The sequence below is a fragment of the Talaromyces marneffei genome, chromosome 1 (genome assembly GCF_009556855.1).
Source record: "Talaromyces marneffei chromosome 1, complete sequence".
In the NCBI taxonomy this organism is placed as follows: domain Eukaryota; kingdom Fungi; phylum Ascomycota; class Eurotiomycetes; order Eurotiales; family Trichocomaceae; genus Talaromyces; species Talaromyces marneffei.
Genome location: NC_072348.1, coordinates 5,969,174 through 5,992,173, shown reverse-complemented (window position 1 = coordinate 5,992,173; position 23,000 = coordinate 5,969,174). Strand labels below are relative to the sequence as shown.

Sequence of the window (23,000 nt, the reverse complement as noted above, 5' to 3'; positions counted from 1 at the left end):
ATATATACGTATATAGTTTATATACTATGAGTATACATACTATGTACATATACTATGTATACATAGTATGCATTTTTCAAACCTGGAAGTCTGAAATGTAATGTGATATGTAACTAGCTTAGGACAGATGAATGTATTGGTTTATGTATGCAGGCACAATCTGTCGAATCATGGGAACGATGCTTCAGATTACTCTGATTAAATACAAGAATCCAGCTCGTATTCATCTATAGAACTATAGAACTAAAAATCAAGACACAAAATAAAAGTCCAAGGTATCAATAGTGATGTATCAAAAACGAATGTTTACGCAACCGGCACCTTCCAGACCAATCCATGCTCAACAATGCAAAAACAAAGGAAAACCACTCCAACCTCTTAGACTCTTATGGTGTTGTTTGCATAGTGATGGTGTGCATATTTGAATTCCTGACTAGAGGATCGGTTTTCCGTCTGCCAAACAGCGATAACGACAGTCTTCGAATTATGCCACGCTTCTTCTCTGGTGGCGCCGTTTCGGATTGTTCCGCGATGGTACCGAGAGGAATAAATGCTCGAATGTTTTCTGCACTTGAGGTATTGTTGTTATTGGTGTCGGTGGTAGTGGTGGTGGTATTGTTGGTAGAGTCCTTGTGGACAAGAGCACCGGCTGCAATCGTATCTGCAAGGACGTCATCCACCACAATGCCGCTTCGGCGGTTATCTTGATAATAATAAGGTCTCCTTGAAGGTGGTTTGCTCCGAACCTGGGAAGGAGAGCTAGCAGCAGGCACCACTACAGCAGGAGCCACAACAACAGCAGCAGCATCATTCAAGTTCGACTCATCATGCTCCAAAATAGAAATCAGATCATCATCTCGATCTTCCGCATCTCCATCATTTCGATGGGCAAGGTCAAATCCACCCCACGAGTATCGAGACCTTTTCGCCCTTTCCGCCGGATTACGAGGGCGATAGCGGCCGTATGAATTTCCGGCATCATCTGGTGGTGTACCAGCCTCAAAAACACGCGAGCTGCGGCTGAGTGGCGAACCAAATTCAAAATTGTATAGTAGGCCATTGAACTGTAGGAAAGGGTCCTCATCTTGTAGTGATGCATTGAAATTACCGTGAGGGCCAGACTTTTCAGTTTTTTCCGTTGGCTCGACTACAATGGATAATCGGCGTGATAGAGAGGATAATGTATCGAGGGCACTGCCTCTACGAGGCCTTGTCCTTTTCACTCCTGGTTCCGAGGAAGCAGCAGCAGCAGCAGCAGCAGCAGTTGGTTCTGATGGGGCTTCAGTCTGTTGCTCTGCACCAGTCTCTTCGTTTCGGTCAACTTGTTCATATAAATTTGTAACGGCCTGGCGAAGTCGGGCTTCGTCATTGGTCCGTAGCGGTGGTCTCACGGAGACGGGCGGTTGTGGTGACCTTGAGCTTGAGTCAAGGTCGACGTATTGGAATTCTTGCTTTTGCTCATCGGCATAAAGGGATTTCTATTTTGGATTTATTAGCCGGTGCTAAATGTAGAAGGTGATATAGCTTTGTAAGTAATCGGCGTTACATTTGGATATGCAGGAAGCGAAAACCTCTTTCGCATCCTGGAAGACACGGAGTCACTGCGGAAAGGAGAAGAGACCATTTTGGAATGTAATTGCTCCTGGTATAATAATATAATAATATTATTGGTGGTGCTTATTAGCCGGCAGTCGGAAAGTAATCAATGATCGATCCAACGCGAACAGTCTCAAATACAGTCGATCAACGACAAAATACTAGAAACTATTCAATTCGGAGTAGTTGAGGAAAAATGATAAATCATTCTCGTTGCATACTTTTCTGTTGCTTATGTATAGGCAGCTGAGTTGATCTTATAAGAAAGAACTGTACTCCGCCCATCTCTTGTACTCCACAAAACCTACGTAGGAGGGACTAGGGCTAGGACCAGCCAGCCGGTTTTGACTGAGTAAAGAATATGTTTCGTTTCAGAAAACGAAATGACTAGTCACTCGGCATTGCAACAGTCTAATTAGCCAGAGCATTGAATGGTCTCAACTAGTTAACTACCTAATCTAGCTGACCACCATTAGGAGCATTTTAAAGTTATTCTGAAAGTCTTCTGAAACGTCTTTCTACGGACTTTGAACGTTGGATTGATGGCGATCAGACCGGGGGCCAAAGGGGAAAATGATGCAAACGAGATGGTCTGGAATTTGTCTTTTGCCGTACTTCTCGCAAGGATAGCCCAGCCATGTCATTAGGTAGGGTTTACGAAATGTATGAGATTCAAGGTCATGTACGGAATAGGTACCTTTAAATGTATGGTGTTATGTATAAAGCAAGTTGTACTCTAGCAAAGGTTGACCCAATAATAGTATTCATCGTAGTACATCCACACACTCCGGAGTCCGAAGCAGCAAAAACCACATAACAACTTAGCCTGCGGAGATTGTAGAGTTAAAATGTACACTCCGGCTTGAGAATGGGGCCAATTGTCGTGTTACACTGTAGCAAGTCCAACGTACAGCACGTAGTCGACAGGTTTGTCGGGCTGAAACTAGACCTGAAGTAGTAGGAACTCGTAATCTCAGCTGAGATTTAGCCCTAATTGACATGCCGGTTGATGGTGATCCTTATGTCGATCTTTTTTTTTTTTTTTTTTTTGTTTCGTTTTTCAACTGCATACAACCAGTAAGATTTCTTGTGCTCCAACATCGTATGTAGTATGCAGATTTCTTGTAGGATTCATTTTTTGTGGTGCGTACTCCGTAGTCGAAATCAAAGTGATAGGGTCTTCTAGAGTGCGTGCACCCTTCGACTACGACCGGTACAGCGTCAGACTTCTGACGGGCGTCCATAGTCTCCAGATTGCTACACTACAGAACGAAAGTAGAGTTTACGATTAGGCTGTACGGTATTCGCCGCGATTTGCCCACCTCAATCTCACACCTCAGGGTCCGGTCCGGTTGTGACTGAGAGACGACTCTGAGAGAATGTACCGACGGAAATGAAGTAAACCCTGTGGAATATTGGCAGGAGCACAAAACCTTTTGTTCCCAGATATTTCACAAATGTAACGCCGCTTGTTGCAGTCCTCGATACGGTCGATTTGGGGACCATACTGATGGCCCAAACACCTAGGGCGTTCTCATGTCTTGGGGTTTAGGGCTTACGGTTTCGTTGGTAATGACGGGCAAGCAAATCTACATGCAAATGTTCGTTTTACATTATAACAGATAGAAGTACAACAGAGATGAGTAAGCATTATGCAGTATGTCAATATTTAATTTCCTCCAACTTCAATCACCAAACTGTATCCCGAGCGAGAGTATACAGACATGCGCCATGGAATGCGAAATTGTATACATGCTTTGATCAAAACAGACTTTCATAGATCCTTCTTGAGCATCTTAACATAATAGGCAATTAAACAAAAGAAAAAAGAGGGCTTCTAGCCCAATAGATAAATATCGGGAAATCAAAACGAATAAATCATAAAAGAAAAGGAAGCCAGGCCAATTATGTACCTCGACGTGCTCGTTTACTTTCGCTTCCAACGCGCATTCCACGTGGACCGCCGTCTCCGTGTCCGTGATTGTCATCGCCAGGGCGGCCACGTTTGCGTGGGAGATTTTGAGTACCAGCGCCGGGTCCATTTTCGCGATTGAAGTCTCGTTCACGATCTCTTCCACCACCGCCACGATCTCGGTTGCGATCTCTATCGCGATTCTCGCCACGGCCACTGCCACCACCCCATCGACGGTCATCATTAGGCAGCCCTGCAGGTACAGGTGGAGGATTTGGCAGTGGGTTGTTGTTACTGCTATGAGATGATGAAGGACGGTTGCGACCGTGATGGTCACCACCGTTAGGTCCTGGCAGGTCGGCTGGTCCATCATCCCTGTCTCGGCGATCTCTCCTTCGGTGGTCGTCACGACCGCCAGTAGCGCGGCGGTTTGTCGAGTCCTTCCCACCCTGGTGCGCGTCATCTTCTGCGTTGTCATTTCGACGGTTGTGTTGTCGGTCCCGACCGCGATCGCGGCGCTCATCTCTTCGACCACCTTTCGTAGCCTCATCTTCGTCCCGACGACCACGATCAGTGTCATGCTTTTCAGTCCGTTTTGATTCCCGATTTGTTTCCTGTGAGGGTTCCCCTCGTCGACCGCGGCCAGAAGGTCGAGTATCTCCCTCTGGAGCTGTTGGGAAAAGCTCGGTCCGTTCTTGTCCAGGGGCAACATCAGGTCCTCCCACTTGAGGACTGGATGGTCCACTTTCTTGAGCTTGTCTGCCTCTGCCGCGAATCGAAGTTCCTTGTCCACCTCGTTCTTGAGCACCACCTGATTGCTGGAGCATGTTAGTGATCCCTGAGAACCGTTTATCTCCACGATTCCTGTCGTTTCCTGGCCCCGATGGCGGTGTACGTATGACGGGGGAACCACCTATATGCCCAAGGGAACTACGGGGTCCACTTGGTGGGACTGGCGGCTGGGATCGATTGTTGGCAGGACTCGACTCGGTTGAAACTTGGAGATTTTTGAGACGGTCAGGATGGACACCTCCAGTATCGCCTTTCTCGGTACCCGGAGCTGGTGATGGCGCGGCAGAAGAATCGGAAGCGCGGCCATTTGATCGACCGGAAGGACCAGTGGGTGGTAGACGCTCCGAAGGTCTATTATTGGGTGTCCCAGGTGGTGGCGGTTGTGGCATTGACACATTTCGTCCGCGCGACTGCCTACCTCGAGGACCAAGTGGGATTTCATTGGCCGGCTCAGGTTGTCGTGCAGTTCTAGAATCCTGAGGTCCCCTTCCATGGGATACATCGCCGCCAGGTCGTAATTCTCTCCCTTCTGGCAAATCGGATCGTGCCACTCTGTCGCTACGCGGTCCTGCCGGAAATTCGTCATGACGAGGGCCACGGCGCTCGTCTCCTCTTGCCGGTGAAGATAATCGATGCCTTCGGTCGTCTCGATCATGTCTTGATGCATCGCGACGCTGATTATCACCTTCTATCAAAGCAAGACGATCCGGGTGTCCTTGGATGACGTTGGCCCTTTCTGGGTGTGGCTGCGTTGCCGGACGAGAGGAACCTGCACGATCAGCCTCGGGCTCTCGATGATGACGAGAGTCGCGTGAAGCACGGAATTGATCGTCGTCTGGAGGGCCAAGCCGTTGCGGATCTGCGCGATCGCGGTCTGAACGGCCTGGACCACGAGGTTCGTGGTCATGCAAACGGTCACGGTCCGAGTCAGGGTAGCGATTAGAGCGAGGCGAATCTGAGTGTCGAGCGTCCCGTATCTCTCTGCGGTCGTCTTTGATATCCGACTGTCTACCTGACCGGTTGTAACCGCGAGGAACCTCGGGCTTGTTGGGTAAACTAGGCGGCAGTGGTAATCGTGGAGGCTGTGAGGCAACCCTGTCAAGATCCGGGCGTTTCGGTATGTTCGCAGACTGGCTCGCATCTGGAGGTCTTGAACCCTGTCGGGACTGAGCTGGCGACGTTGTTCTAGCTCGAGCGGTGTCGGTGTCTCTGAATGAGAGAGATGTCGATCGGTCTGTGGTAGACAGTCTCCTCTCGTCTGGTCCGGCTATTCCTGCATGCTCAATTTTGTGGTCTTTGGCTGCAGCATCTGCCGGAGGCGTCACCACAACGGGTTGTTGCACTCTAGGTTGCTCGCTCGTTGCACTTTCGGTTGCTGATGCCTGATCAGGTTGCAAGCCTGTCTTTCCGGCAGCGAGTGAAGCATCAACCATCTTTGCATCCTCAATCTCACCATCCTCCACGTCCATTTTACCTGTGCCTTGGTCGCTTGGCGTGCCATTTGCTCTGGTGAAAGATAATTATTAATCAACCATTCATTATACGATGATAAGCACAATACTTACCCTGGAGGCTTGAATTCTGCGGCTTGTGCGTTCAGCTGTTTCGGTGTGGCAGAGTCTGCTCTCGGCGGACGAACCTTTCCTTTCTCCCCAGCCAAGCTCTCGTTCTGGTTTGATTGATTAGTCTCGTTTCTGTGTACTTGATGAACAGTGTAAGGATTACTCACGATCATAAAAGCTTGTGGGAGAAGCCATTGTTTCTCTCTTCGACTAAGTTCTCCTTTCAATGACGCCGCTGGAATCTTCACATCTTCCCTTTCATCGTTACTAAGGGTATTGACACAGTGCAGCATATCACGACCCATCCAATTAACACCTGGGAAGTGTTGGGAAACGGCCTTCAAGACACTAATGGCGTTTCGAATATGCATGTATTCGCCATTGTTGAAGCAAGTCTTCAGCGCTCCCGCAAGCAGCCGATGCCACTTGTACAGTAAGCGACGGAACATTTCGTAATCCACAAATGAAGTCGCTTTGCCCTCGGCATCCACATTCGTAGCAAAGCCAGGTAGTGTTTTGTTCGATCCCCAGGCTTCTTTTTCGTACACTGACTTGTCCGCATGCCACCGGGTCAAGTCACGCAGGATCTCATTGAGAAATTTTCCGAAGTTATCAGCTTCTTTTGATGTGCATTGGAAGATAATTGCAGTCAGCCTGTGTTCTCGGAACAATTGATCAAGCAGACCGACAGTACGGAAGTTCGGCGTTCCTGAAACATGTAGAAACTTCATGATCTTGAAGCAATAGAATGCATCGATGGGCGATAACAAAAGACGAGGTAAGAAGCATTGCTCTAAAAGAGCCAGATTCAAAGCTTCATATTTGCCTCGCATATTAGGAAACCAGTGATCTTTTTCTTTTTGTAGTCTGTTCCGAGTCGTTTCATATGATACAAGGTGGTTCTTATTTTCTTCGAGAAGCCGGTCTTGGAGCTCTTGAATTTGTTTCTTCTCTCTTTCTTTCTTCTGAGTGCCGGCCAAACTGACATCGGTTCTGTCGTTCGATATCGCTTGAACCCTGCGCTTTTGTCGCTCAATCTCATCTTCGTACGCCTTGCCAGGGACGTGAACGTCGTATAACGAAAGTTGCCAGAATGTCATATAGAAAGGTAGACCCACAGTCTGCCAGGCACTTTCAGGGAGCACTGGCTTAATTTTATCCATGAGGCCTTGCAGAACAGGATGCCAGGGCTTGGCATCAGCAATAGGAGTCGTGCCATTGACCTCAACGGAAGGCTGAGTTTCGGTCACGTCAGTGGAACCTGAGGGCCTATCCACATCCATCTCCTCATCAGCATGCACGATTTCTTTCTTCTCACTATTCTCGCCTTCAGTCATTTCTACGTCGCTGTCGACGGCTCCAGTTTCAGAAACACTGGCTTCGATGCTCTGCGTTGCAGGTACTTGGCGGGAGCTATGGTCTGCTTCGACAATTTGTTTGCATATGCTTGGTCTCATAATCCAGAAGGCAATATCGGGTTGCAAACCAAAGTCTCCGAGCAAATCCGGAAGACTAGGAACAAAGGAGTCAAACTCTTCAACTGTAAGATTGCTCCGAAGTAAATCCAAATATTGTGTTAGGATACGATGAATTTCATCGAAGATATTACCCAACAATTTGAGTTCAGGCACCATTTCGGAGTCCCTATAGACACAGAGGAGACGCTCTTGCGCGATAGCGATGAGTAATTGACCGGCCATCTTAGAATCAGTCAGAGCTTTCATGAGTCTTTTGGACGTCGTTCTTGATTCGTGTCGCTTATCTAAAAGCTGAAGCATAGTTTGCGATTGCAGAAGATTGCCACCAGCCATGCCTTGGATTTGAGCTTCGTTGAAATTTGTATCGGTAACGATTCCAGCCATAGCGCTAATTATCCGTTCCAAAACAATAAGATCGGTCGAATTCTGATGTTGCAGCTGCTCAAGAACGTATTGAAGAATTGGCGTAGGGTTGAGAACTGAATACCGCTTGAATGCCTTGCCTGTGAATGTTGAAAGAGCGTTGAGCCATCTGCTGGTCAACAATCCACCTTGCTGTACACGACTTCGTCCCTGTTGGCCTAGAGAGTTGATAAGGGCCCAAGCTAGAATATCATATCCTAGGTCTGTAAAGTAGCGTGCACATTCCACCACGACATCGATAAGGTTGTCATAAGACTCGATTTGTGTGATTTCAACATTAATCACAATCCCGGGATTCGCATATGCAATTTCAGCTAATGCACGAGCCATAGCCTTGATATTGGTCTTGCTCAGTCGTTTGAGAGTATCCCTTGTTTGAGCAGTAGCAAGCTCAAATGCTGTTTTGATTTCGGGCAACCTGGATGTTTGTCCAAAATGCCATTCAGCATACATGTTGTAACGGACTGCTCTTGGAAAGTGACGAATGACAGCGAAGACTTCATTAGCAACACCGGGGTTCTTTTTAGACAGGCTCAGGGCCGGGAGCAGAAGTCGTTTACAGAAGTCTCTCCAGCGATTCTTGTTGAACTCCGAGTCGTCTTTGTTGAGGGAGTCTTGAGCAATTCGTGCAATTTTACTCATCAGCAACGGGTCCTGGCCAATCCTAAAACCTGACACATTTAATAGAGATGATGCCAAGGCAAAGAAATCGTCCACGTTTTGACAAATAGGTATAGTATCCGCCCAATGGTCCCAATAGAAGCGATAATTGATTCCATCTTCTCGATCTTCTTTATCCGGATGAGCCCATCGAAGTATTCTGCGAGGTTGACCGTCGGCGAGACGAACATGACCCTTTGCGACGCCAGATTGATCGGGGCTGGGAATCGGTCTGGGTGCTCGAATTTGATCCGAACCCTGCATAGGCCGCAAAGGCGCATATATCTTACTAAGACAATGGTGAACGATACGGTGGATATAGTCGGGAAGCTCCGGCATATCCATAAGCCACGGGAATCTGCTGAGCATATAAAGAGCTTCAGGAATAGCGCCGATGGTTAACAAACTCTTCAATAAATCGATCTTTTGTTCGCGAATTTCTGGTGAAGCCTCTTTTTCATCGTCGTCTTTCGTTGTGGCAGCTTCGGAATCCTTTGCGGGAGTTCCTGACCGGGTCTCAGCGTCACGAGAGCGAGAGACAGGAGGAAGTGTGTCATCTGGCAGTGCACCTGCAAGCATGAGGGCGTTGACACCACCTCCAGGTTTGGCTTTCATCTCTCGTTCTAGTTTTTCCTTTTTCAGCTTTTCTTCAAGCTCTGGCATCGAGTCGTCTTCCCGCCAAAGATGAGGATAAAGGTCACGGAGAGAAATGAAGCCAATTTTAATTAGTAGCGCAGCAACCCAGATTAGGTTCTCGGGAAGATAACCTGCTTCGCGGGCGGATGTCGAATAAAAGCGAAGCTTGAATCCAAGAAGCTGAGCGGCCACACGATTACCCTTCGGTGGTAGTGTACCCGTTTCCTCAATCCATCGTCTGGTCTCGGCTTCAAGTTCTCCGTGGTTGCTAGCCTCCACGAGAGCAATCTGCTTCTCTTCATCTGATAAGGCACGCCGGCCAATCTCAAAAAAGGCACGTATACCGGCTTCTCGCACACGATTCCAAAACGCTTGGTCCCGTTCGTCGCGCGTCCTTGCAAGGTCTTCTCTTTTCTCGTCATCGTAAGCAGTCCATCCTGGAATAGCCCAACTAGGTAGACCAGAGTAAACGTCGTTTTCTTCCTCTCGGCGCAAGCGATCCCCTTTAGGCCACCATGAGCTAGCCCGTAAGAATCTTACGAAGAAATGGTATTTTTTCACAAGCACCGCCGCAAACACGTCTAAAGTCACATCAAGAACGCGTCCCACATCCAGATCGAAGGCTCCAATCATGGCTTTCACTCGCTCGAACGTTTCTTCCACAATCTCACTGGAAGGGGACTCGGTGTTGCTTGTCGTGAAGAGTTCTGTGACCAGTTTGGAGTAGCCCTCGGATTCTTCACGAAGAAGGTTGTAGTTGGATTGTCGATATAGTACATTTGTCTGTTTGCGAATTCCGATACGTGCGAAAGTGTCTCGTACAAGGCCCAGAGTTTGGATGAGATTGGTGTCTAGCTCGAGGCGTAACAACGCCGGAGAAATCTCGGTGGCGAACACGAACGGTTTCAAGGCTGCGTTTGATCCATCCTTCTCTTCGGCGAGGATAGACAAGGTATTTAAGAAGAATGAGGCGGCGTCGTCGCTCTGACCAGGTCCATTCTCCTGTCCTGCATTGATAAGTATCTGCTTGACAGCATCTCCTGCCTCTGAAGGGTTCAGTTTTCTGGACAAAACTGCTCGAATGATCTCTTGGAAAACACATCCTAAAGTGATCATATCGTCGTTCTTCCGTGCAGCGATGCCTTGATTGATTATATTTTGTTTGCCATTTTTCATCCATCCTGTTATGATCTCCTGTGTGACGTATTCGAAAGGATAGTTGGTGTTCTCAGGCTCATTCGACGGCACTTGGTTCATTGGCGCAATCTTTGTAACACTAGCTGCATTAGCCTGACGAGGTTCAGAAGCCGTATTCGGCTGGGGTGTCGATGGGGGAGCCATTGAGGAATCTGTAGCGGGCGTTGGTTGATCTTGAGAGATTGTCGGCACACGACCCGATGGTGTTCTACCTCCTCTGCTCGGTCTTCGGTTCCTTCCACCGCCGTTATCTCCAGAGTTCTGGCGCGGACTTGGAGACTGAGGTTGATTGTGTTGCGCAAGGTTCAGATTGCCAGGTCGATGGGGGGATGGTCTCTGTCCGTCGTGTCCTGAATCGCTAGACCATGTTCTATCTCCTCTCTTTCTTTTACCGCCGGTGCCCGGGGCCATTACGGCCACAGGCCACTATCGCGAAAAATTGATTATTCAAGGGAAATACTCGCGGTCAAGGTGCAGCAGGCAACGCGACTTGGAAGGCGATCTTTACGTGAAAGGAACGAAGAGAGAAGCATGTTAGTTCTGAAATGAAGATTTGAAGAACTGGAATCGCGACGGAACTGAATAAAAGTAAAAGAGCGTACCAGGTGATTGAATTCTCATACCGTGAAGCAAATGAAGGCTTCCACGACAAAGAAAAAGGATTGTACAGGCATGAAACCTGCCAGGGTTGTTTGACAGCAACTCGACTTTGTCCCGAACTCTTTCCTCAACAGATGCGCCAAGCCTTGCCCAAACTCGCGGCTAGCGCTTACGGTATCCAGCACGCGCGGTGATGCTATTCTTCCGATAACGGCTTCCTATTGGCTAGCTACTTTTACTTCCTATTCTTCAAGGTTCCGATCATCATTGGCTAAAACATCTATTTATTTACATATAGCTTGCTATTTAGTTAAGTTAGTTATCCAAGTATATTTGCTTGATTATATAAACGTCGATGTTATTGTTCTATGATATTGTTTCTTCAAGTCTCTAGGACGAAACGCCATGCATAGGCGAGTATACACTCATCTATCAACTTTTGAGTGTGAGAGCAAGTCACGTCTACAAAGACACACCTGTGTAAAGAATAAAACGCCATCAAATAGAAGGCAGTTGGGTGCTTCTTGAGCGATAGGTGCCCGCAATGGAGCAGGAGATGCAGTTGGATGCTCATCCGCCGTCCTCATGAGTTGAGGGAGGACCACCTATCTCGAATTCAACTGGAAATGCAATGAAATGTTGTTGAAGCCGTTGAAGGTTCCGTCCGCCTAATGGCTAGTGTGCGGTGGTTGAGATGTATACACCGCTTCAGCCTCGATCCAATCATATGATGATTTGTAGTAAATCACCAAGCAGTAATGTCCTCGACTTCAGCTTCACCAAAAGTGCTGCTCTTCGTCAACTCTCCTACACCGTCTGTGGCAACAATGCCAGCATCACCAGGTTTTGACATAATATCCGGCAACACCTCTCTAAAAAATTCCAAAATGTACGTGTTGACCTGTTGAAACTGGAGAAGGAAAGCGTCATGGCCTTCAGGGCTATCAATCTTCTTCAGTCGTGAATCTGGAATACCTGCTGCGATTTCTTGTTGTTCCTCGAACGTGAACAGACCGTCACTTTCAATTCCCATGACCAATGCAGGCTGCTCAATTTGCGACAAAGCATCTAGCACAGGGGTCGCTGAATCAGGGCTTGCGCGGTGGCGCGAGACATCATGTGTATCGAGCTTTCGAGTAATTGCAATATAGCAATTACTATCAAACCTCTTAACAAATTTTTCTCCTTGATATCTAAGGTACGATTGAGCAGAAAAGTACGTCGAAGGACGAGAATTTTTTGGTGTTGGCAGGGGCGCTGTAAATGTCGTGGCGCCGTTGAACTGGGGATCGGTAAACTCAATCTCGGTTGGTATCTTAGGTGAACCAGTCTGACTGGGCGCACGAGAAGGGCGAGAGCTCTTGTGACCGTCGTTGTGAACAGCCCAGTGATCACTTGGGGGCGATGGAGGCCCTGCTGCGCAGTTGATGTTTTGTCGCTTCGATGGGTCTGGTACATTCCTGCCAAATCTCGACTCAAAAGAATTGCGGCTGCGGTATGTCAAGAGAGCTGACATGCGAGCAGCACCTAAGCCGGTAGCTGGTGGGTCGTCAAAAGCGTAGTAACCGTCTTCATATTTAGGGTCGCTGTAGATGGATTGGCGTTGGGCTTCACTCCAACTAATGCACCATGCGGAATGGCGAGCAGATGTAGCGATTGGAACGATGCATCGAACGTAATCTTTACCGAAGTAAGCGTATTCCAATGTAAGCATTCCTCCCATGGATCCTCCGACGACAGCCGCAATCTGTTTGACGCCCAAGTCATCAAGGACTAACTTATGAATTCTAGATAGACAGTATTAGATATATTCCATCAATAGTAAAGGATAATCTTACCTCACGTCATCCCGGATAGTCGTCAATGGAAACTCGGGTCCATATCGGCCTTTCGTAGGGTCACCGTCCCTATTCGTAACGGCACTAGCACTTCCATACGGGCTACCCAAGCTGTTCAGGCAAATAACGTAGAAGCGAGTGGTATCGAATGCTTGGCCTGGTCCTCCGAGGAGGGGACCCCACCAGTCCGCGACATCGGCACTTCCGCTTAGTGCGTGACAGATCACTAGAGCATTATCCCCGTTTTCGTTGAGTTGCCCTCGGGTAGTGTATGCAACGGGTACATTATATAGGATATCGCCTGATTCAAGGGCGAATGAAGGAATGATTGCGATTTCTTGGTTCGGGATGAGTTGTGAGAATGGATTCTCAGGTTGTGATGCGACTCTCTCTACGGGATTTAGTAGCTGTTCACTAAAAAGTGGTCACTGAGGGGGAGCACTGACGGTATTTCATGGCGCCCGGGGCGCTTATTTCTTTTGTATCAGACATGTCTGACTGTAAATGTGTACAATGAAATGAAAATGAAAGGAATAAAGATCAATTGACCATGTCGGGTTGAAGAAGAGCTAAATATACAAGTGGGATGAGTCAGAGTCGTATTGTTCGTGAAGTTTTTGATCTAAGTTAAGGCGGGGGAAATTTCTGAGGGTTCCTCGGAAGCCGGACGCCACGCGCACTAGACCGTATTTAATTAGTGCCAACACGTGAACCCCAGATGAGTCAGCAATATGAGAACCAATGAGAGATCACAAAGCTAGACAGCCTCGAAGCACTTATTAGCAGCCTCAACCTTGTTCTGAAGAAATTAGAAAGTTATTTTCGTATTCCGATCATTCGCTCTTTTTGTCACTCTTTTGCTATTTCCCGTGTTTGTGTGTGTGTCTGTGTGTGTGTGTTTTTTTTGTCATTCGCTACCAATTCCTGACCATAATCTATCAAGATGGCGTCCTCCATCATCATCAACATCTTGGCCTTGTCATGCGCCATTCGCCAAGCCTCAGCAGCTTTCAGCCTCAACACCGGTGGCCCTAACTGGGACTACACCACCAAAGACTTGGCAAGCAGTACATCTCAGGCCTGCAAAGACGCATATAGCGCCACCATTGAGTGCGACGATGTCCTTGTCGGCATAGCCGCATCCCTGAATCCGAGCTTTCACCCGCAAGCTTCGGACCTACAGAGGTTGTGTACCACGACATGCAGCGATTCATTGGCACAGTACGTCGCCAACGTTAAATCTGCATGCAACCAGCCCGGTGATCTTGCTGGACTCTGCAGTGGGAATAAGAACCTCTTTCAAGCCCCCGTTGAGGCAGCTGGCGAGTACCTTCAGTACAAGTACGGCGAAGCATGCGCCATGAATGGGTGAGTATTGTGATCTCAATTCTTTCATTTTAATACGATCATTGCAGATGCGTATTCTGTCGAATATCTATACCGACTCTCTATAGGTCCGACTATTGCTTCTTGACATATTCCCACAGTAAAGATTGGGCGAAAGAAGAATTCCCATGTAGCGATACCTGCGCTATCCAATTTTACCAGAACGCGCACGACCAGCCCGGCTCAGCGTATTTCTTTAGCTACATGGACCTGTGCAACCAGACTTCATACTGGGAGGAAACCCTTGCTGGCGGCTGGAACACAGTGGTCCTGTGCGGTGATGGCGGAAACCAGACCACCACCGCGAGTTCTACGAGTATTAGTGCGATGACCTCGGTTGCTTCTACCGGTCCTGCTTCAACAACAACAATATCTGCGTCCACAGCCACATCTGCGGCTTCAACAACAGGCTCGGCGACAGGCACTAGTACTAGCACAGGTGTCGTCGCAAGTAGTAAACCCACGAGCGGTGCTGCAAGGATCAGGCCGCCTTTTCTCTTTCTGCTCTAATTGTGTATAATACGTTTTGTATATAAGACTAGACTATTATGTATGTTATGTATATATCTTCAGTCCAGTGGCTTGATTGATTAGAAAGACAAAGCATACCATCCCTGCCCAAGCGTACAAATCTCCTTAATGAGCCTAGCTTGAAGCTTTGCATAATTAGTAATCATGATATTCTAATCCCAGCATCAATATCATACTACTTCTGGATTGTCACAATGTAACAATGGACCTGACCAATGGTAAGTGCTTACCTTGACATGCACCTAAGAACAGCGCTAATTGCTAGTCGCTACGACATTGTCAGATGTGAGTCACTGAGGATTACTTCCATAACTATCTCCTCACCATCTGTAACTTCCAAACCTATCACAATCAGATCCACTAGAACAAAGCGAGAAAATGATCTACACACTCTACGACAGCTCCATCCTCGTACTCCAAGGGATCCTCGGCACCCTGACCCATATCCTCAAAAAGGCCGAACAACAACCCAATGCCGACGCTCTACTCACCAACGCCCGTCTCTACGAGGACATGTACCCCATGCCTGACCAAGTGCGTCTCGCAACCCAATACTCTGAGAACATCCTCGCCCGTTTGACGGGCCGAGAACCCGTGACTTTTGATCGTGATCTCACCACCTACGCAAAATGCTACGAGCGTATCGACCTTGTCCTCAAATCACTCAAAGAGGCCGACAAGGATGTCGTCAACTCGCATGCAGAGGTGGTGGTGCCTACTCCTCTGGGACCGGGGACCGTGGTTGATATGAAGACTGCCGTGTGGGTTCATAGCATTGCGTTGCCGAATATCTATTTCCATTTGACGACGGCGTATGGGATTCTCAGAAAGGAAGGTGTGCCACTAGGAAAGGCGGATTACTATGTGGGATTGGCCCCGATTGCTTTGAGTCAGAAGTGAATGGGTTAGGAACCGTTACATATGTGTTCATAGATATAGATGGATGATGAAGTCCTACACAATCGTTCAAAATATACATATGTAAGCTGCCTATAGATCTGTATATACTTCCCAAATCAGGGAGATTAGAAAGATATCTAGATATCAATACGCTGAATTGATTCTACCTTACAGTATAGCTGACCCATTCTATCTCTAAGCCCAAGATAAAAACAATCAAGGAGTCTCAGAAACTCTATATACAAGCTTCTCAGCATTATAATTCCCCGTCCTCATTGCCTCCATCCCCTCAATCGCGCCGGCAAGACCCTTGGGCCGCACACTAACAGGATGCGGCCTCGCTCTGCCCGCCGCAAGAAACGACCTCGCAATATCAAAGAACATGGATGAAAATTCACCATGTTTCTCATTATTATGATACTGACGGCCACGTTTCTCAATGTCTTCGCCCACAGCCGTGTACGCAAGCGTCTCTGAATGTTTGACATCTTTACGCGGGAATTCCACACTTCGGATACTGCCGTATCGAGCACCGGGCTCTGTGGTGAGTGCGTCGGCACAGATCTGGGCTGCCGCGGCGCTGGCGATGCAATCCCAGGCGTAGCGGAGTTTGTTTTTGGTGTATTCGTTGATCTTCTTGCCGCATTCGGGGTCTGTGTAGTCAAAGACTTCTTCGGCGCCTAGGCTTTTGTTTAGGGCGAAGTTTTTGGGGGATGCTGTGCTTATGACTTTGTATCCTGACCTGTACGTGTACATCCCATAATAGTCAGTATCTGCCTTATCTGGTATAAAGGAATAAAAACTCACAGCTTTGCAAATTGAATTCCCAACGTCCCCGTCGCCGTGCTCCCACCGTAAATGAGGACATACTCAGGAACCTTGGTAGGCTCGTTCGGCATAGCCAATTCCAGCCCGTAATCCTTCTCATACAATCCCTGGCCAACAGTTATAAGCCCAGTCCCGAGAGTAGAAGCCTCCTCAAAGCTCAGCGTGGACGGGATCTTGAACGACGTAACTTCCTTGGCGAGAATATACTCCGCAAAAGCACCTGTACTCTTGTCGTATGAATTGCCTCCACTGGAGAAGCCGGCTACTCGGTCACCCTTCTTGAACGGCTTGGTCACGTTGGGACCAACTTCTTCAACTATGCCGGCAAAGTCGACGCCGAGGAGGCATCCGTCTACAGCAATTGGTTCTGCGACGTGTTTCCAGTCAGTGGGGTTGAGAGCGATGGCCACTGTTTTGATGAGGAGATTGTGGTCGGGCGGTTTGGGGATTTCGTGGTCTGTTACCACCACCGCCTGGTTGGGGTCTTTGTAGATGAGTGCTTTCATGGTGGCACACTTTGAAGTTGGAAGTCCTATCAATTGATCGTTTATCTTCTAAATGTAGGAGGGATAAATTGCTGGCTCAGAACTGAAAAAAGCCGTAAGCACTACTAGCTTGATACTCAAATCAGTAACCAAGCCACCACCACACACCTTGGCGTCTAGGTAACTAGTTTCCTTGATCCCCCTTCTATGCAATGTCACTGCGCATCTGGTCAACTGTGTCTTGGAGAAATCTGGTCTTGGGGTGCTTTGCAAGGTCACACAATCTAAGAGTATGTACATGTGGGATGCCAGGAGTTTAAATAAACAAGTTCTAGATGTGTCAAAATTATGTAGCCCTAACAATCCCGACCTGCCAGCTCATCAACACGCTAGGCTCTACATAAGCGCCGGTTTTTATCTTTTCAAGCCTGGCATTATGCCACTGAAATACTCAAGCTAGTATGTAATTAGTGTATTCTATTCACAGGAGTCATCGCATAGCGCCATGGTGGGAACTAAATACCGATGTGGAATGTTGACTACGTAGTATCTATCATATGCGGTACTAGACCGAAATCCATCTGCGAGAGCGGATCCGCAAGGCCCGAATCATCTATCTTATTTCTTGGCATATAGCCTCGGTGGCCACTGCGTACACTGGCTAGATATATTGAACAGAGCCTTGTTTCGTACAAGATTCACTCAGTCATCACTCATTGACCAATCGGTCAAGGTATCATACACAAAATATAACCATGACCTTGGAAGCTTGCCCCTCCATGGTATTTAAAAGCGAAACCGAACTCCGTCCATGAATATGAAAAGACTCCCCATACATGCCTTCAAAACTCCCTTTCCATGATGATAGTAGTAGACTTTTGTGGAGCTTCCCTCCAAAAACAAACAGTATTCGTGAATTTAACGCCGTCGTCCGCGCCAGGATCCTCGACCCCCACGTCGACCACCACCACCACCGCGGGGACCCCGATACTCAGGGCCACCATCAACAAACACATCTGTATCTTCGAATGTAATGCGACGCATATCCTCGTCTCCTTGACCATGATGTCTAGAGTCTTTTCGTATTAGTGTGTCAAATTGGGCCAGACGTTTGTCAACAATGTCACGCGAAACCGGAAGATAATAAAGCTTGGGCTTGGTTTTTGTAGATTTGAACCGATCATCCAGTGCCTTGAAGCCTTTCCCGCTGCTCTGTTGTTGTTGAGGTGGAGCAGTTGAAGGTTGACTTCCTCGTCGCAATTCGGCATCCGGACTGTGATGCCGAGCAGGCGCTGTGGGTTGGTGACCGGACCTGGCGCCGTTGCGGACTTCTTGCAGAATTGCTTCTACACCGTCGTCTGTAGTTTCGTAGAATACCTCCCAGCGCTGGGTACCACGATTTGCAGCTGACTCCTGTTCCATTTTGACCCACTCGTTAAATCTCTCGTCGGGGATAAAATCAGCCCAAAGCGGTTTGCGGTCACGTTCATTTGGCCAGACTGCGCCATGCAGCTTTGACCTCACTCGTGATGCTGTGGAGATACTATCAAAGAGCGCGAAGCAATGCGTTTTGATTGAATCCAGAAAGAAATCGACCAACAGCTTACCGCCAAGTTCTTTACCAGCCGGGGTAGCAAGGGACTGTAGATGATTTTTCAAGATAAGGGGCTGTAAAGGTCTCATGAGATTTCGAATGTAGATCGAGCATGTTGCGGGATGAAGCGCTGGCTCAACCTGGCGATCATTGTCTTGCATAGTTTCTTCTGGAGATTGTACGGACACCGACGGCTTCCTGGCGGGCAGTATGTCTCTAAATCGAGGGTCCTCTCGCCCTGTAGAGATCGGTTCAGTTGTAACCTCTGGCTGGACATCCTCGGACCCGGTTTCTCGTGTATGCACATCTTCCTTGAGTATCACCCGTGGATTCTCGTTGTCGATCTTGGATTTCTTCACTACTTCGACGATGGGAGGAGGGCTCTGGCTTCGTCGTTTACGTTTGCGAAGGTCATCACCGCCGTCGGTGGGTGGCTCGGAATCGATCTCTTGATTCTTCGTAGATACCTCTGCTGGAGTAGGTTGTTCTGTCGCCGCTTCTTCTTCGGGCTGCGCCGGGGCTGTTGGTTCACCAGACACTATTTTCTGACTATCTGCAACTGTATCTGGTACCGCTTCTTCGATTCGCGTGGCCGGGCGATCAATTGTGGTTTGCTGTTCCGTTTCAGCTTGCGTAGCTTCTGTTTCGGCATCTTTCGACTCGACCGTCGCTGGTTGAATATCGCCAGAGGCCCCATCTAGTTGCATGCCGGGTTTCTGTGAGCTCGGCGCGCCTTCCGTTGGAAGCGACTCGGTACGAGATTGATGCGACGCCGACGCTGGCTCATCTGTTTTCTGATCTCCTTCATTATTTTGTTCGTCTTTATTCTCTTCTTTCTCGGTAGATGGTTCTTGCGAGGCGTCTGGAGCGGCAGGTCGTTCTCCGGACTCGGAGTCTAATTCAATCAATTTGTTGATAAAATCTTGTTTGAGCCGTAACCCGGTTTGCGGGACGCCGCGATTCTTGAGCTCCGCCTTGAGCTCAGTAACCTTCAATTTGCTGTAATCGGACATGGCGATCAGTATGAGGGAAGAAAAATCGTCTTGAGTCGCGGCAACATTTATAAGATCTACAAGCACTCGTTATTGCTAGGCAATGATGTTAAGTGATTGTAGGTTGGGTGTGAAATGTCGTTGAGCTCTTGGAATGTCCAGAGCTCTCATCGTGAGCCATGGATTGACTATCCGGAGCCGGCTAGCCGTGTATTAGTAATCTTACGATATAAAGACTCTGATTGGTCAGACGCGGCTGCCCCAGTGGCCGAAAATGGGCCCTCCACACCATGCAAATCACCCGCTCTGGCCAATCGGCTGCACTCCGTACATAACACTGCGTCACTGAGTTTATTGATGTGAATCGGCTTCAGAAAACTAGATAGACGCGAACAATCATGCAACAAGAGTCTTTGCTACCTCTTCTCGTGGCCATTTGAGCCAGTGAGCCCATTCCGAACCGAGATGGTCATTCACAATGCCTAAAATGAATGCCCCAGCATCACCAATCTGCCACAGATTCCTCCCATAATGTAACAGCAACGCATAATATCCCAGCAATACCAATGCTTCAGGTCGTTTAGTTACAAGTAATCCTCTCAGTGGCGGTGGTAGTAGCAATACCCATGAGTGGACCATGTGAAACCGATTGCCGCGCTCCTCGTCTTTGTCCGCAAAAACCGCATCGAATCCAATTTGCAAACATCTTGCTGCCTCCTGACAAGCTTCCTTTTCTTCTTCGCTAAGGCCGTTAGAGTTATCTACAAGCTCATTGAGTTGCTGGCAGTGGTTCCCACGTGGTAGTCGGGTATTGTATTGTGAGCTCCACGACAGGAGTGGTTTAAGCTCCGATTTCATCAGCAAGGGCCATGCGGTTTGAGCGATGGCATGGACGCCTCTTTGCATATCAATGCACTGAATAAAGTAAAACATGAATGCCTCCAAGCCTCCTGCATCCCGCTTAGCTAGCGTGTCAGTGAGCGTGTGATGGCCAAGAAATGCTGAGAAAAGAAGCATGGCGACGCAATTCGACTCATCGACGCCATTCCGAGATGCATTGAATAGTGAGATCGCACGCGTCTGGAGACTGACGGCTTGATGGAGATAAGAGTCGGCACGGTCAGGGTGGAGGAACGCCAGATGTCGAGCAGAAAAGGCGAGCAATTGGTGCAGAACGTATGGCGACTCCAACCCGATCCTGAAGCTGGTGGTGAGATTTGCAGGGAAGTTAGAGTCGTGATAGCCTATGCTGAATAAACTCTTGTCAACCATCACGTGGATCAGAAGTTCCATATGATTTAAATTGACTGGCCCGTCAAGCACTGGGATTGACTCGTGGCTTTCCATATGTGGAAATGCCGGCAAAACGAAGCTCTGCGCAGATGCTGTAGCTAGGGGCAAAATTTCAGGACGTAAGATCTCGGGGGTTGCCTGAAAAGCGTCTGGCGTCGATGTGTTTTCTGACGGGGATTCCGATGCATAACGGCAAGCCCGTCCTGACATGGTGCAAAGAAAGCATATTGGCCGTCTTTCATCGCACTAACACAACCCAAGATTAGCTATTACCAGCATAAAAGTCACTACCCATATATATCATAGAGTTTGTACCTTGACGTGTCGACGCTTGCTAATTGGCCAATGTCAGCGATGATTCAATGTGCTTGACCACTTATGCAAAGACTCACCACTCCAAACAGCCCGTCCTTGATTTCCGATGGCTTCGACGGAGCATAGCGCAGAATGGAATGTCCCTTTTCCGGAGATATCGCGCTACCCAACAAATACGCGTATCTGTCTACCTCCACTCAGAATCTAGCATTCAGTGGCTACTTTCCGGGGTAGCAGTGTATATATTCAGGAACAAAATTCGAGGATGGCTGGCTGATGATGTGCCTGGAATGAGTCACGAGCCCCTGTTTCACAGCAGTAATGGGCTCATCAATGATGATTATATAAGATGTAACAGTCATTCTGCCTAACTAGAAGAGTCTCGCTCTCCGAACTGCTTGGCTTCCAAGGTTGTCATTGAAGTGCTGAAGGGACTAAGAAAGAGCAGTGAGGCTCGACTGGCTATCTGGACCCACTGGCACACTCCTTAGTACGTAGACGCTAAAGACGAAGACCCACTGGCGCCGTTTATGATATTATGTAACACGCGTATTAGGCATTGACCAATAGAGATGCCCTTTTCGTGATTAATCTTCGATACTCGTTGTTGAAGGTTGAATGGAGCATATACTCTGTAGTAAGTCTTGCCCCTAGATTCACGACCCTTTGTAATACGCGGAATTGGATAAATTGATAGGCAGCAAGATATATAGGTAATAGGGAGTTAGAGCCTTGGCGCATCGTTAGATATTGTACTCATAAAGAGCCGTCAAACCCTGAGAGTGATCTGTCGTCTTTGACGCTGCACAATGAACTCTAGGATACAATTTTGAATTTAATTTCATATACATGATATTCCACATAGTTGCTACCTACCGATAAATACTCTTGTCGGACGTATTCGTGGTCGTCGTCGTGAATCATAATCTGGGAGTCCCTCCCATCTCGTATCCAACAATGCCAACCCTTCAACCATACAAGGGGGACTATTTCCTGTGGAACTATGTCCCCAGCCTTCCAGCAGCTATTGCATTCACCGCCGTATTCACCATCCTGACCATAGCTCATATTTGGAAGATGGTCAGAACGAAATCGTGGTTCTGTTCTGCTTTCGTCATCGGTGGCATCTGTACGTCTCTGCTTGATTGTGTCTTTTCCTCAGTCGCCAATACATTCAATACCTTTTCACTAAACATTTATCTCCATAGGCGAGATTATTGGATATTCATCTCGAGCAGGCGCATATAACGCCACAGGATCCCTGATACCCTACCTCCTCCAGGCTATTTTCCTCGTGATAGCGCCCGTCTTCTTTGCTGCATCGCTGTATATGGTTTACGCTCGTATAGTGCGAGCCGTTCATGGTGAAGCATTCTCGCTGATTTCGCCGCGCTGGACGACAATCATCTTCGTGACGGGGGACTTGACCTGTTTGAATGTTCAAACAGTTGGCTCTGGATTGACGAATCGTCCGAATCTTGCATCAATAGGCAACTATATCATCGTTGCTGGTTTGATTTTGCAGGTCTTGCTGTTTATCGGCTTCCTGATCTGCTCCATCGTATTCAACAAGAGGTTTAGCGCTCACGTAGCAAAGACCGGAGCCACAAGCAATATTCCCTGGCGGTTGTGTCTGTACATGCTCTATTCAACGTCAATCTTCGTGCTGGTGCGGAATATCTACCGAATCGTGGAGTTCATGATGGGACAACATGGCTTTCTTCTTGAACACGAGTGGTCGCTTTACGTCTTTGATGGATCACTGATGATCCTGGTCATGGTCGGCTTCTTGGTCTGGTATCCTGCTCAGCTACAGCCGAGCTCTCGGGAGTCGATGATTGAGCTCACGAGCGCCAACTCTGTGGAAGGAGAAAGAAGGATGGCCACCCTCTTGTGAGGTTGGGAGCTCGGCTATGTTGACGTCTGATCGGCATGAATACTACAGTGAGTGGGCTCCTCAGTGGAGCAACCTCTCAGCCCAA

General features: G+C 48.2%; 9 protein-coding genes across 9 annotated transcripts; 3 read left to right on the top strand and 6 right to left on the bottom strand.

The window, feature by feature from the left end:
• Positions 1 to 386: 386 nt before the first annotated feature.
• Positions 387 to 1,624, bottom strand: EYB26_002195 (uncharacterized protein; the record flags this gene model as incomplete). Its single annotated transcript, XM_054261501.1, has 2 exons — positions 387 to 1,478; positions 1,547 to 1,624. 2 exons carry the CDS (start codon positions 1,622 to 1,624, stop codon positions 387 to 389), a joined length of 1,170 nt encoding a protein of 389 aa, XP_054117476.1.
• A 1,877-nt stretch (positions 1,625 to 3,501) lies between these two features.
• EYB26_002194 (uncharacterized protein) lies at positions 3,502 to 10,667 on the bottom strand (the record flags this gene model as incomplete). The annotated part of the gene is made up of 3 exons (XM_054261500.1): positions 3,502 to 5,806; positions 5,866 to 5,969; positions 6,030 to 10,667. 3 exons carry the CDS (start codon positions 10,665 to 10,667, stop codon positions 3,502 to 3,504), a joined length of 7,047 nt encoding a protein of 2,348 aa, XP_054117475.1.
• A 934-nt stretch (positions 10,668 to 11,601) lies between these two features.
• EYB26_002193 (uncharacterized protein) lies at positions 11,602 to 13,186 on the bottom strand (the record flags this gene model as incomplete). The annotated part of the gene is made up of 3 exons (XM_054261499.1): positions 11,602 to 12,643; positions 12,695 to 13,085; positions 13,141 to 13,186. 3 exons carry the CDS (start codon positions 13,184 to 13,186, stop codon positions 11,602 to 11,604), a joined length of 1,479 nt encoding a protein of 492 aa, XP_054117474.1.
• A 451-nt stretch (positions 13,187 to 13,637) lies between these two features.
• Positions 13,638 to 14,590, top strand: EYB26_002192 (uncharacterized protein; the record flags this gene model as incomplete). The annotated part of the gene is made up of 2 exons (XM_054261498.1): positions 13,638 to 14,062; positions 14,149 to 14,590. The coding sequence occupies 2 exons, from the start codon at positions 13,638 to 13,640 to the stop codon at positions 14,588 to 14,590; spliced, it is 867 nt and encodes a 288-aa protein (XP_054117473.1).
• Positions 14,591 to 14,989: 399 nt separating this feature from the next.
• On the top strand, positions 14,990 to 15,511 carry EYB26_002191 (uncharacterized protein; the record flags this gene model as incomplete). Its single annotated transcript, XM_054261497.1, has 1 exon — positions 14,990 to 15,511. The coding sequence occupies one exon, from the start codon at positions 14,990 to 14,992 to the stop codon at positions 15,509 to 15,511; it is 522 nt and encodes a 173-aa protein (XP_054117472.1).
• A 216-nt stretch (positions 15,512 to 15,727) lies between these two features.
• EYB26_002190 (uncharacterized protein) lies at positions 15,728 to 16,845 on the bottom strand (the record flags this gene model as incomplete). Its single annotated transcript, XM_054261496.1, has 2 exons — positions 15,728 to 16,253; positions 16,319 to 16,845. The coding sequence occupies 2 exons, from the start codon at positions 16,843 to 16,845 to the stop codon at positions 15,728 to 15,730; spliced, it is 1,053 nt and encodes a 350-aa protein (XP_054117471.1).
• Positions 16,846 to 17,742: 897 nt separating this feature from the next.
• EYB26_002189 (uncharacterized protein) lies at positions 17,743 to 19,431 on the bottom strand (the record flags this gene model as incomplete). Its single annotated transcript, XM_054261495.1, has 1 exon — positions 17,743 to 19,431. One exon carries the CDS (start codon positions 19,429 to 19,431, stop codon positions 17,743 to 17,745), a length of 1,689 nt encoding a protein of 562 aa, XP_054117470.1.
• A 375-nt stretch (positions 19,432 to 19,806) lies between these two features.
• EYB26_002188 (uncharacterized protein) lies at positions 19,807 to 21,142 on the bottom strand (the record flags this gene model as incomplete). The annotated part of the gene is made up of 3 exons (XM_054261494.1): positions 19,807 to 20,949; positions 21,019 to 21,037; positions 21,096 to 21,142. 3 exons carry the CDS (start codon positions 21,140 to 21,142, stop codon positions 19,807 to 19,809), a joined length of 1,209 nt encoding a protein of 402 aa, XP_054117469.1.
• An 833-nt stretch (positions 21,143 to 21,975) lies between these two features.
• On the top strand, positions 21,976 to 22,915 carry EYB26_002187 (uncharacterized protein; the record flags this gene model as incomplete). Its single annotated transcript, XM_054261493.1, has 2 exons — positions 21,976 to 22,147; positions 22,227 to 22,915. The coding sequence occupies 2 exons, from the start codon at positions 21,976 to 21,978 to the stop codon at positions 22,913 to 22,915; spliced, it is 861 nt and encodes a 286-aa protein (XP_054117468.1).
• Positions 22,916 to 23,000: the final 85 nt, after the last annotated feature.